Raw genomic sequence first — 14,274 nt, 5'->3', positions numbered from 1 at the left:
TTCTTCTTTTTTTTTCGTTTTCTTTTCATCTCGTCATCGGAGACTCTCTTCATTTTCCATGCTCTCACTCTGTTTCATTCTTGTCCCTTCGTGCCGTACATTATTGATTGATTGATTGATTGTTTCGCTTCAATCGTTATTCCATACAGGTATTTCTCAAATCGATCAGGTCACCTGCATGCTTACTTTCTTCTTCTCTCTATGTATATGTGAAAGTTGCTGTCTAACACTATTTATTCATAATACTTTAACAAACGTTCATAATATCAATTATCGTCTTTTCTTTGAGAAAAAGAGTATGTCTATGTGTATAATGGTATTGATCTATTGATTGTTCGTCAATGAATAAATAATGATCATTTCAGTGGTTTTTTTCTCTCTGAATTATACTCAAAAGGATCGCCCTTGGAATATAAAGAACTGGTTTAAAAAATCTTATAATAAATTCATGTTGCTCAAATTATGATGCCCCAAAATTTGTGACCTGTAGGTGAAATATGAATCCACAGTGTTTTATGGAGGTTGATGCAAATAATTACTGTAATCATTCAAAATATATCAGTAACTGCGCTGAACTACGTATACGATTAGAAGCTCCAATTGCACTCAGTGAAGCTTTGAACTGAACTGAACGCAACGTCGAGCTGAAAAACAAACAAATAAACAAATAAATGCGCTGTTCCCTGAAATTTCTATTCATTTCTGCGTTACTGTCAAAAATTCGTGGCCTCTAAGATTTCATTGTCGCATGTCTGTACTAGAAACTTAATTAGGTATTATTTTACCTTAACAGCTATAACGAGACCTAATCATCAAAACAATTTCGTACTTGTACAACCATAGAACGAGCACAGGAGTAAGAAGTGCGTGTGACGTCGTACGTAACCTTATTACGCGATATTGCACCAAAACTGTTGTGATGCACGCATGGTGAAAATACGGCATCACAGCATCTTTCACGTGGTTTTCGTGTGTTCTGCGTGCTGCGTGATGATTTGTGAATAAATTAATGTGTTTCCCATTGATTTGACTAGTTCCTGATATTAGTGACGGGAAATTTCCCATTCAACCAAATTAGAGGTGACAGTACACGTCAAACTTCATCATATTCACTGTATCTTTCGAATAAACAATCGGTTACCATAATTCCCGTGACCGACATGGACAGTACGCTGTGGAATGGTTGTTTAGGTTTTGGAAATATTTCGAGAATTCTAAATTTCCTCTCATACAGTTAGTTCCAGTCCGGAATGCTATAAAAGAATGGAACGATATTAGAAAAAAAGAATTAGATATTAGAAAAAAAGAAAAGAAAAACGTAACTAACTATGCATTTCATAGAACCAATGTATCGTACAGTACAGTAAGGAACAGAAACTATAAATCATGTGGACGTACTGAAATGAACACTAAATTCTCGTTTCATGCATGAACCCAAAGAAAAACAACGAGAAACCAACTGAACGGTAATTCTAGTTCTTGTAGTCATAAATGAAGTGAAATGAAGGAGAAAGACCGTTAAAATCGTAAAGATTTAAGGAAGGAAGAGAATTAAAGGGATTTAAGGAAGGAAAGAAATCCGATTAGTAGGTCAACACATTCGTTAACTAAAAAGAACTCACAGAGAATTTGTAGGAAATTGTAAGCGGTGCTATTCAGAAAAATCCTAGCACCGCTTACAATTTCCTACAAAGAATACAAGAATGAAACACGAACACTTTTGAAAAGATATGAAACTTCCTAGAATATAGGATATAGGATCTATTTCCATTTCGAACAAAAATGGTCCCTTTCTTTTGAAAATGGCACCGTTATCCAGGACTTAGCCGTCCGGTGCTGTGAAAGTGATCCAAATAACCGCAACGACTTCTAGAATATGTGAACCAATCAATCCGCAACCAAACAAGAAACGTGAGGGATGTCAAGAAAAAAACTGAGCCGTCGAAAGTTCAGAGATCTTTTTAGAAAATCTAGTCTTAGAAAATCAATACCCAACCATTCATTCATTCATTCATTCTACTAGAATATAATTTATGATGTAAGGTGTCTTGTATAGGTCGCAAGTGCACCGGGCTACTACTAGAATTTCTAGAAAAATCTCTGAACTTTCGATGGCTCAGCTTTTTTTTTCACATCCCTCACGTTCCTTGTTTGGTTGCGGATTGATTGGCTCACATATTCTAGGGGGTCGATGGGGTTTTTTTCTTCTCACGAGTCTTCCTTTTTCTTTCTTTCCTCCATACGGATCCTCCTTTTTCCTCCTTCTTGCATCACTACGGTTGTCTATTCTGTAGATCGATTTTGTATCGATTCTCACGGGTAAAGTGTCGTTGGGCCGGGGGGGACTTAGTGGCGCCCTTATTTCCCGGGGCTCTAACTTACTTTTTTCTCTTAGTAACTTAAGTTTACTTGTCATAGATCCTCTAAGACTAATGCAAGGCCTTAGGGCCCCCACTGATTTGATTTTTTGCTCGAGAAATAAAGGCGCTACTGTGTCGCCCCCCCCAAACGACGTTTTACCCGATTCTCACTTAGCTATGTTTGGTAACGTTGCCTGAATAGACGGAATAGGTAGCGGGCACTTTTGAGACCTGGATTTTTCTGTGAATAAGCAAGGTCGATTTGAAACTCGGCGGCCTCACTTCGTTAAAATTAATGAATTCGACAGAAGTAACCTTTTTTTTCGTGCATGTTTCCCCCCAATCCAGGAATTTTAAACTTTTTTCTTTGTTTACATATATTTTCCATACTGCTTAATCGGCACAATTCTATTTCCGCGTAGATCTTCTGCTTACCGTGATGTGTTTGCCGAACCTACCTTTACGTTAAGAAATTTTTGATGAGCGTTTTCCCTGGAACAGTCATTGTGTTCTAGGATTCAAGGCAAGGTAATGTTCTGGAAAATTTCTGATGTTGGATTCTTTCCAATAGTAGATATGATTTGGGAGATTATAGCAAATATCACAGCGCAGTAACGTGAAACACTCCATATACAAATCCAGAAATCAGATCTTAAGAGCGTGACAACAATCATCAGTTCATCCAACGATGCAACACTTTACACATATAAGATTGACAAAATCAAAACAGCACCTTATTGTTCCTACGAGTTTAAGGCTCCGATTGCAGTTCACTGATGTCATGAAGTAGCAGTATACGCCTCACTAGCAACTGGTGATTATCGAACGCTCCCCAGGTCATAGGGCCTGATCGATAATTACAAATTGGCAGCGGCGCGGGTGCGTTGCGCCATCACATCAGTGAACTCTACTGGAAGCTCATAGGGTTGCCTTCTCGGGTAATTTTATTTCTACTCGTAGCCATTTTTGAAATCTCCCCTCGTGAACCCTTTCTGGTGGTGGAAGAAGCCCAGAATCGAGAATTTCCTTCCCATAACGCTGTTCGTGTTTTTCTTCTCTTTTTTCATTTCTCATCTGATCACTTATGGTTCTCTTTGATTACAGAGAAAAAAGTGAAACATGTACACATTTCAAATCCGGTTCCGAGTAATTTCTAGTGTGTACTTATAGACGTGGCCGTTGAACGGTAGAATAGCTGCAATGTCGATTATAATTCACGTTCCCAGATCTTTTCGCCTTCTGATTTCTACGGACACTTTCCTGTAGACTCCGACTTCATGACTGCGACCATTATTTACCGCCATATGTACGGTATAGTCGATTCAAAATGAAATGAAGCTCGGCACAGTTGCGTAAGCGTAGGCTACACTCGAAGCGGTGCGGCAGAGCGAGGCGGTCACGATCCACCTGGGACCCTTCCCAACCCCGCTCATCGCTGCAGTTCGTGATGGTCGCACTTCGATCGTGATCGCTAGCTCTGCTTTGAGCGCACACGCTTACGCAACAACGCACTGAGCTTTATTTTGTTTTGCCCCGACTATAAATACGTCTGACATCTACCACATGGATAGCGGGCCCATTATTGTAGTTTCATCCTGGATTTCGTGTCGTATTGGTGACGTAACGCACCTTCGAAATTTTCCTTTAGGCTTTGGAGCTGTAGAGAACATCACTGTTACAACCGGGAACAGCATTTACTCCTTTGTCCTAATAGTTTTCTGGATATTTCGCCCTATTTTCCCATTATCACATTTTTCTTTCATGATTTCATTGAAATAATCATCAATTCTTGGACTATTGAAGTTGAAGTTGAGGTCAAATGTTGCGGAATAATAGACGAGTTTGTTCCTTTTGTCCTCAAATAGCAGTATGTTCCCTAGAAAGTTCGTAAAGGAAAATAAACGGGGATCAGTTTTTAATTGCTTTTTTTGGGCTGTAGCCAAGATTGGTATTGATCGTCTTTATTAAACAACGGCTAACGTTTCGGCGTTATCGCCTTCGTCAGAGCCTGAAAAATTCAAAGCCATTAGTGATTTATCCTCTCAAGCGCCTCATCACCCTTATCACATCACCAAGTTTAGCTAATGAGGTAAGTACTAGCTAATGTGTTGCTGTTTGAGTTTGCCTACCGTTTGGATGCTTTCTGTAGGGTGATGAGGTGCTTGAGAGGATAAATCACTAATGGCTTTGAATTTTCCAGGCTCTGACGAAGGCGATAATGCCGAAATGTTAGCTGTTGTTTGATAAAGACGATTAATAACAATCTTGGCTTCACCTTAAGAAAACCAATTAAAAACTACGTTTCAACATGCCGAGATTCAAAGACAGTCGAACATGGGCAGAACGGGGATCAGTTGTGATGTGCGTGGATGCCGCAAACTGTCGCTCTAATTGATCGAGAACATTTTCTTACGAACCGCAAGCCTGGACATTGTCGTATCTTCATAGGTTGCAAAAGTTCTGCCTAGATTCCTCACTGCTAAGTTCACAATAAATTTTAACATTTACATGATCGGTATTGCTCTGAATTGCTCGTGAGGTTTTGTTTTTTTTTTTTATTTCAATGTCTAACTCTTTCAGATACGATGAATATGGGTGATGTCGTTCGCTTAAAAGGTTGCACCTTAAAAGGTCGCAGCTTAGAGACATCATGTGGCTGTTCGGCTCTGGACACGTTGTTGGGTGGTGGTCTGGCTGTGTCGACTTTTTGCGTTGTTGACGAACTCGAGTCCAGGGCGTATTCGAATTCGTTGGCTCGTTATTTCATTGCCGAAGGTCTCTACAGCGGACATGATGTTCTTGTTGTCGATCCTATCGGAGAAGACCATCTTTGGGATGGAATCCCAACCAAAATCGAAAGTGGAACTACACAGAGCAGTTCCTTGCCACCACCGCCACCACCTGCTCAGAAATCCCCAAATACTCCAGATGATCTACGGATAGCGTTCAGATACGCGGCTAAACCGCAAGTGAACTCGTCGATTGGTGACAAGAACCGCTACGACCTCGGGAAGCCTCTCGCTCGAAACGAGTTCTCCTCACAAAGGCTGCCGTACGATGGTGGATACAGCTATGAATCACTTTACTACTGTATTGCAAATTTGTGCCGAAGCGATCGTCACAGTAAAACACGTGGTTCTACAAAGAATCTGCTCAGGATAGTTGTTGGTCATCTGGGGTCACCGATTTGGAGCGATTCCTCGAATCTCTCGACATTTCTGGCGAGACTCCGCCCACTTCTCAGGAACGCTCATGTTGTGCTGTTCGCCACTGCGGCTAGCGAAACCATGTACAAACAGTTTGCGGACGAGTTATTCGCCACCGCTGACCTCTATCTCCAATTAGTTGCGATCTCTGAAGATGAACAGAAGAAACTGTCCAGTCTCGAGAAGTACCATGGATATTTGAGGATTCTGAAATTGCCGAGGTTAACATCGGTTGGGACGCACAATCCACCCGTTGATCTGGTATTCACTCAGAAGAGGAACACTTTCGACGTGTCGATTTTGCATTTACCGCCGGCGTTTAGCGATGGTGCTGAGAATTCGAAAACTCCGTGCGGTATCGATTTTTAGTGATCACGTTACATTTGTTACAGATATAAAGTGCGTAATTGTTGAGTGATATCGTAACACAAAGGTTGTGCCGATTTAATTCGCATTCATCATTGGTATTTCCATACTCGTACTCAGAATTAATCTTAATCTTTTCTTCTGCAGACCCTGATTCATTGAAAGTCTTCGTATCAAAAGTATTAACGTTCCATGAAAGAATGAAGTATGGACGAGTTATCCCGCAATTAACAACAACATTATGAAAGACTAAGTTTTTGGGGCAAAGTGTAGTTGTGAGGGTAGGGCTCTTAACCGCGATCTTATTTCTGGAAGTGAATAACTATGCCTTTCGGGGCTCTAAAATCTAAGCATTAGTCCTAGAGGATCTAGGGGGGATGGCATATAAGCTAAAACTACTAGGAGAATAAAGGAAGATAGAACTTCCAGAAATAAGAGCGCGGTTGAATGGCTTCTGCCCTCTCCCAGCTACACTTTACCCAGGTTTTGGTTTTAAATAGTAAGGAGTCTTGGAAATTATTATTTCTACATCTATCCGAATCTTACAGAACTTCTGCAACTATAATATATATCGCATCTTCAGCTAATGTACATTTTTGTAGCATGATGGACACGGGGCAAGCTGTCCGCGAGCAAAAACAGGGAAAAAATAAAAAAAAAAGAGATGATGATAAACAATAAAGCAAAAAGTAGACCCTGAGACTGGTAACACTTTTGTTTTCTTCTTGCAAGATTATGAAGTATACAATTAGTAAACTGAGTGAATAAGCCAAAAATAACCCTCGTTTTTTTTTCGAGCAGTACTTTTGTATAAAAAAGAAGCTCGGGAACCTTGAATGAATTTATTTGCGAGGGATTGTAAAGTAATTCGTGAAAAGTGCTTGTTGTGTCGTATCTTGAAACACAGAAGAACAGGTGACCCATGGGAACACATGTACGTGAGGGCAGTTTTCGAATTTCCTCCTCTTCCTTATCGTCATCTCCGTCGTCTATTAATTGGGAGTACGAAAGTTGTTTGTGAGTTACTCATTCTCATTTTGCTGAAGACTGTCTTTGTACGTGATATTCTTGTAAAATTGCGAACGAATTCATAATCTAAAAATCTGCATTCCTGTTATTATACTTCGTAATAGATACATACATAATATATACTTCGTATGTTATTATTCTCTCGACACATTTTGTTGTTATGCTGTTAGAATTGTTTGTTGTTATCATAAATAAAATTTTAGGTATGTTGAGACTTTTGGAGAGCAATGGAAGCGGGCAATTCTCAACCAGAATCTGATGTTCAGGCGAAAAAAACGCCTGAAAGGTACTTATTTAACTTATATTTGAGATAAGCGTCAAAATTTCCAGAAAACACTCCATTTCTCACTAAACAGCTGCACAAAGAAGTACTTCTGCTCACTAAGAAGGGAAACTGTTTTACTGTGTCGTTTGGTTCGAAAGGGAAATGTTCTTCCGACGTTGTGATCGGTAAATTTATCACAATAGTGATTTCGCTACGGATCTCCGCTGGAGTTTGTCCTTAGCGTCGTCTTTTTCTCAGCATGCTGGTCCTAATGAGCAAAAATCGCTTGTTGCAGACATAATGGTTAGCATCAAAAACTAGTTTTTTTTTTCTGGAGGAAGGAGAGGACCTGCTTCCAAGTTTCTTACTTCATGTCCTTTAATTCCGTTCTATTTCCCGAACTACTACGATCATTCATTTCTCATTTGAGAATGAAAGAAAGATCTGCCATATTTCTAAAATTTACATTTTGGCAATAATGTGTGATCATGGATTCATCTAGTTTGTTTGTTTCCAATCTATATAGATGTATTCTCGGTAGAGCACCTGGTGTTTGCATCCAGGTGTCAAGTATTTTGGCTTGTGATGGAGAATTTCTTTTAATTCCATGGGAAAAGCTTTGAAACTTTCTTGAACTTGTTCTTTGTTCACTTTGTTTTAAACGATCGCTTTTCACGTGCTGCTTGTAATCGAATTGGAAGATTTGTACAACTGAATCCATTTCTAACCGTTGCATGCGTTTGAAATTAGTTGTTAGAAAAAGACAGTCGAAAAATAAAGCTTTCTAGATTGAAAACATTGACATCTTAATGTTTGGGTGACTCACTCATACATAACCGGGCTATACGCTTAGGAGCTGCGTGAATCTTCGCGTAAATTGACGTCATTCTTGGCGCCAGCGCAAGTGAATTCAAAAATCCAGGTCGTCTCGGGTGGTGCGCTCGAGCGCAATTTGATTTTAATTGCATACATCTTTCATCTTTTCGTGTTTTTTGCGTTCAAGAATGTGTACTTAATATCCTTTCTAGATTTCCAAATAGAATTCTACCCAAAAAAAGTGGGAATTCACTCAGAAAACCACTGGTATGAGGCAAATTCCACTATTGGTCCAACTCGCTGCTATCAGTGCTGATTACAAATTTACAACTGTCGTTGCCTTTGATCGGCTTATGCGTTACTTTATCAACAGTGTTGTTATAGGTTTGATAAATAAGTGGCCTCTAATCGCGTTTTGGTTGCTTGATTTTTGCTTACGTCACGTTCCTTCAAAATAATTTTTAGGATGTACAGTTCGTGTCATAGTTTTTTTTCCTGGAGATTTTACATCCTTCTCAGCATCCTGCTGACAGTTCTCTCTTGATTTTCTCCTTCTTTTTGGTTTTTAAGATCATTTTATTCTTTCTTTTCTAGGCGTATGTCGAAAGAACATCGAATCCGAAAGAAAATCATCGTATCTCTCGGAACTAGCATACAAAAGAGAGAATGGCCTGAATCTTTGTTGGAGCTTGGGATTAGGATAAAGACATTCTCTTCTCGGACCAAATACTTAGTGGCATCAAGTGTGTCAGATTCCTATTATAGGGTAAGTGGTGTCAATTAATCGATTTCCCTTGTGACATTAATTAGAAAAAGTGGAATCTACTGTCAAATTTTGAATGGTACTATGTAGTGTAAGTATTTTAAATATGGAAACTGACAAGACTTCAATTTTACGTAGGTTTTGTACGCAAAAGATCGTGCTCTTTTTCAACATAAGCCAATCAACAATTGAATTCTCGGATTCGAAAAGTTTTGATTTTGTCGTCATAAGGAATGTGTTCATTTTGCTGTAAAACTCATCGGGCAGGGGAGGAAATGCTCTGTATGTAACTAGGATTTGAAATTATCGAATTTAAGTCTATGATTGCGTTTCTTCTCAGCGAGAATTTTTGTTTGTTTCGGTGAAGTTTTTTTTTTGCTTCAGCGAGCCATAGCCCTAGGCATTTTCGTGGTGAAAGAGGAATTTCTCCAGCGATGTGCAGATCCAGAGTCTACGGTGGACATAGTTGAGCTGGTAGCGTCTTCTTTAGTGCTTCTAAAGATGACTTTCGAATAAGGAGAACTTTTTAGGCTGAGGCGTGCAAGTTGCCTCGATTTGCTGGGCTGACAATTAGTTTTCTTGGTTTTACCGATGAAACTGTTGAAGATCATGTACATGCTGTTGAGGAGAATGGTTAGCTCATCCTCTTTTATGGTTTTTTTCGTTTTCTTTGTTCCTTTTTTGACTGTTCTATTGGACATCATCATAGTTTTTTAATCGTGCTAATTGTAGGTGGACAGGTGATCACTACCACCTCAGAGGCCAGCCATATTATTGTAGCACCTGATCTGCGGCCACCAGCATCATGTCATGGGAAAAACCTTGTTACAATGGAGGTGAGGGGAACTTTTCGGACTCGTGAATGAATAGAAACTGGATCTATTAAATATTTAGTGGTTTCGCGAAAGTATGGATTTGGGTTGGTGTGCAAATGAAACGTGTTTTGCGCATACATGGAAGGAACCAACACCACGCAGAAGACATACTAATAGCATCCTGAGATTCCAAAAAAGGTAAATGGATGCGGCTTAGTTGCCCCTTTAGTTTACGGGTTTTTGTGCTAGATCTGGAAGCGAATTCCGTGCATTTTTTTCATGTTTCTTCTTCTTATTATTCTTTTTTTTTCTGTTATCCCCCTTTTTATTCATTATACTTTAATATCTCTCCTGTTTCTTTTATCCCCTCTACTTCCACCTTTTTAGGAGAAGGGCGGAGTCGAGTGCGAAGAAGTACAAACGTTACCAATTGTGCTTGGAGTTGTTCAAGACGGAAATCAACTGCTTAAAAGCGTGCGATTTCTTAGTGAGGGTGAGAAAGAGGGTTAAGACATTTTTTTAATATGTATTTGTTTGAGCTCTTGTCTGATCCAATGTTCTTAAGCTGTTTGAAGAAAATATCCATGTGTCAGCTGAAGCTAATGATGTGATGTTCGGTGTATTCGGTGCTATGAAGAAGGCACATGATCGAATTGTACAAAAGATGGGTGAAGTACTGGACACATGGAATGACAACAGCACAGTAGGAGATGTAAGGCGTTTTTCCTCTGTTTTCCCGACGAAAAATAGCTGTAATTTATTTTCAGATTTTCGTTGATGAAGAGTCATCGTTGACAGAGGCGTATTCTCCGTATTTTCACACATTAGAAGCATCGCTACAGTATATCAAGGAGTATAGGAAGCAAAACGCAAAGTTCAACGCTTTCATTGTGGTGAGTGTTTCAATTATTGGCTTCAGGTTTTAATGGCAGAAACTTCTCGACTTGCAATTTTCCTTTTAGAAAAAGAAGTAAACTAAATGTCGTCACACTTTATTTGTTGAGTTAGCATGAGTTCCACGCGCAGTTTCTAAACTACTCTTAGTAGAACTATTGCGCATACCATTGATACTTTTGCAATGTTTGCAATAATTGTCCACTTTTTTAGCCTTTTTATTTATGTTTATATGATTCGCTGTAGTCTAGAAGGTTCTAGGGATAGTTTGTGTTGTTTCATGAATGGGCTAATTACAGAAGCTTGTCAAACAGCTTTTATGTACAGAATTCTTAGGCGCTTACTTATAGTTTTACTTCTCATATACTCGTGGAAGGGGCGGGTGTATCTGTTAGAGGTTGTAGTGTATCTGTTAGAGGTTTCGCTTCCTGCACGATCGATCGGAGCTTCGAATCCTCGCTAGTGGTCGCCAAGCCTTTCATCCCTTTGGGGTCGATAAATTGGTACCAGACATGTCTGAGAGAATAAAAATAGTGACTTGATACATCGGCTGGCCACCGTAAGTCATTCCATAACCCAGTAACACGTTCGTGAACCTCAAACGATTCTGAATTGAAGTGAATGTGGGGGCGCATCCGAAGCGGATTGATTAACGCCAGACACACTTTACACACTTTACTTACTTTATACTCGTGGGAGCTGAAAGCTTCGTGCGCCCCGCGATCCGCTGGTGCTTACTACCTCGAAATCAGCTGGACACATCAGCGGAACTGTTCTATCAGTTCTCCCAAGAAGAAAGAATCTTTCATAGAACATACTTTTCAGGAGAGAGAGAAAGACCGATCGTTGGGGAAGCAGAAACTAGAATACCTGTTGAACATTCCTTTTCAACAGATAACGAGTAGGATACCTGCATCTTTAAAGGGTATGTAGGTTTCCTGTCAGTCCTAATTTTATATTTTTACGCTAAGTGCTGGTGGTTACCTTTGTAGGATAGTTATAGCATATTGTCAGCGTCGTCGAATGTTGTGTCCTCTTTTCTCAATAATCCTAATTTTAGAGATCAGAAATCAAACCACATCCATTGATCCTGATTACGAACCTCTTGGTAATGGAATAGCAGCGGTGGATAGGATGCTAGCGTGAGTGCGAGGCACCGGTTATTTGTGCATTTGATTAGGATTCAGTTTAGAACTATAAACGAGAGCAAACGAATGGGAGCCGAAGGTGAAACAATCTTCAAGAGGATCCAAAACCTACCGGTATGTTTTTTAGTCGTCAACTTTCTTACCGTTTGTTTGATGGGTGGAGTTTTTTTTTTTTTTTGCTTTTTTCTTCAATATTAAAGTCGCCCTGTGGTATTAAAACAATTGGTATTGAAATGATACGTAGTGGTTCTTAGTTCGTTGTTTAGAGCCATCTACTGAAATCTCCAAAGCAGTTTGTTTGCGGCATGCAATTTCTCTCGATGCAAGAAGGGAGTAGTCCATGGAACTATGTTGTTGTGGAATTGTTACTATTTAAAGACTGTATTTTGGTCAGTTATAAGAAGACGGTATTAGAGAAAACGGTTAAAGTTCATTTGTTTGCATTCCCCATTGCATTTAGATGGCAGAAAAAATAGATCCAACTGTGTCATGTGGGTTTCGAAAGGGCTCACGAACGATGAAATTCCTTGAGTACTGTCATCTTGTTCGAATTCGTGCGGTTAGGATTGTATGGAGTATAGGTAACTGTATTCTAGAGGAGGATATTTGGCTACAGACTAACATTTTTTATGTTTAGATGGAGAGAAAATGCTAGTTATTGTTGTGCGGAATCCGACAAAGGACGCTGAGTGGTATCTTCAATTCCTACATCCGGACGATGCGATTAATGAGTTTGTAACGAAGCTAGTTGGAGAGGTATTTGAGTCAAATTTTTGATTTTAACCTCAGGTTATTGCCAATGATCTTGAAGCGTACTGGTCGTTTGCACAAGACCTTCGGGATTTGAAAATGTCGCGGAGATACTAATCATTGATGCACTTAGTGACGCATTGCAGTCACCGAATCATAGAAACACGTAGTTGGTTAGGTTTTTAACGCGTGTTTGTAGTTTCCCTTGCAAAACACCGTATTCTGCTATTTGATTATCAAGAATGAAGTAACCTTACACCGGAAAAGATTAGTTGTTTAACTTCTCTCCCAAGACTCAAATCATTTTTCGCTTGTGTAGCATCTTTCGAGACCTATAAATGCAAGAACCAACACTCATTTCAGCGTTTCTGTCCATTTTTGTTTTTCTTTTCTTCTTAAATGAAACTGGTCTAATGACCATCCCTTATTTAACGTTTCACGGTAATTTTATTCCTGGTAACTAAAACTAAGTGATTTTATGAAAGTTCACGCGCGCAGTCCTAAAACGTCATTACAGTCGTTAATTGCCTATACTTCAGAATCTGATAGTCTCTGTCTGTGGCGAGATCAGCGTTAGTGAGCGATAACCTTAATCGCATGCGTTCAGCTGTTTTTGTACATGAATGTGCAAGTAGCATTCCTTTTCAGGTATTCCAGTGTACGGGAAGGCGAATTCCCGTCGATGTCGGGGACTCAACGGAGTTCGACGATACCACTCTTAATGAGTAAGATATGAAGCTCTCCTACTAACCAACTGTGTTATCATTAGAAATATGTTTAGCTCGAGATTCTCGTCTGCAACATCGAAAGTGTTACGGTGGATGTCTCTGCGGAGAACGCGAAAGTACAGAAATCGACCGATCACAACGGCTGTGGACGTCTTCCAGCCACTGTAGCGATTCTATGGTTTTCGAATCACTACATGATTAATTTGCATATTTGTGAATAGTTCTCCTTTTCATATTTAAGAAGCAGTCATCACCTTCTTTGATTGGGTGAGTGTGATCAGTTTTGTAGTTTTTCTTTGTAATACCTGCATTGTTCATCTTCATTCCGTCAAGCTGCCTTATTTCGCTGTCTTTCTGCTAGCATTTATCCGCAAAATATTTGTCTATTCTGAGCTCACCAGCATCCTATTTTTTTAATGCTATACTGGCCTTGATTTTTTTTTATAATTCTATTTCTTTTTGTATACTACACTGCCCTTGTTTTCTGTGTTCACTTATGTATTTATAGCTTAATGGCGAACGTACTGAAATTCAGTGCTGTGCAAAAACTCTTCTGCTCATTGATTACTATGAGCCACATCTCGTTGATTGCATATTAGTACCTGTGAGGTTAAGAGGTTATCAATTGATCTACTTTGTTTGCTCAAATGTATCTCATTACCGTGAAGAGGTTTATCATAAAATTTGCAGCTCATCCTGACAAGTATTAAGTTCCATTTTTAACGTTTTGAAAAGATGTACCCTATATGTATAATAAAAATTGAAAGTATAGTTTTCTTTGCCTCTTCATGCGGTAAAGAAAACCAAGCAGTATTTCGTGCTGCTATTTGGATGTGGTTGTTGTGCATTTTTTTTGTACAGTATTTGTTTACAGATATGTAATTTCATGAAGATGACAAGAAAGTATTTCCATGCTCCGGTGAAGGTGGTATGCGTTTTTCTATCCAAAACTACCACTGTTATCCATTTTCAAACAGTTTTCAGTTAAACGTTTAAAGGTAAGTAATTGTGTGGTTTTCACGCTAAATGCTGAGACCAAAACAGGTTTTGTATCGGTCACTTTGAAAATTGTCTTATAATTAACGATGTGGACATAATATAACGCAAATTTGTTTCAAATAGTGAATAGCTGTT

General features: G+C 39.3%; 2 protein-coding genes across 2 annotated transcripts; both read left to right on the top strand.

The window, feature by feature from the left end:
• Positions 1 to 4,945: 4,945 nt before the first annotated feature.
• RB195_004432 (uncharacterized protein) lies at positions 4,946 to 5,935 on the top strand (the record flags this gene model as incomplete). Its single annotated transcript, XM_013442838.2, has 1 exon — positions 4,946 to 5,935. One exon carries the CDS (start codon positions 4,946 to 4,948, stop codon positions 5,933 to 5,935), a length of 990 nt encoding a protein of 329 aa, XP_013298292.2.
• Positions 5,936 to 7,188: 1,253 nt separating this feature from the next.
• RB195_004431 (uncharacterized protein) lies at positions 7,189 to 13,308 on the top strand (the record flags this gene model as incomplete). The annotated part of the gene is made up of 17 exons (XM_064182276.1): positions 7,189 to 7,247; positions 8,637 to 8,808; positions 9,190 to 9,279; positions 9,336 to 9,438; positions 9,538 to 9,641; positions 9,700 to 9,818; positions 10,008 to 10,113; positions 10,186 to 10,332; positions 10,388 to 10,513; positions 11,340 to 11,439; positions 11,575 to 11,656; positions 11,707 to 11,776; positions 11,929 to 12,051; positions 12,123 to 12,243; positions 12,300 to 12,418; positions 13,061 to 13,137; positions 13,194 to 13,308. 17 exons carry the CDS (start codon positions 7,189 to 7,191, stop codon positions 13,306 to 13,308), a joined length of 1,833 nt encoding a protein of 610 aa, XP_064033543.1.
• Between the last annotated feature and the right edge of the window lie 966 nt (positions 13,309 to 14,274).

The sequence above is a fragment of the Necator americanus genome, chromosome I (genome assembly GCF_031761385.1).
Source record: "Necator americanus strain Aroian chromosome I, whole genome shotgun sequence".
NCBI classification, from domain to species: domain Eukaryota; kingdom Metazoa; phylum Nematoda; class Chromadorea; order Rhabditida; family Ancylostomatidae; genus Necator; species Necator americanus.
The sequence above is the reverse complement of the archived record's forward strand: the minus strand, read 5'-3'. Positions and strand labels throughout refer to the sequence as shown.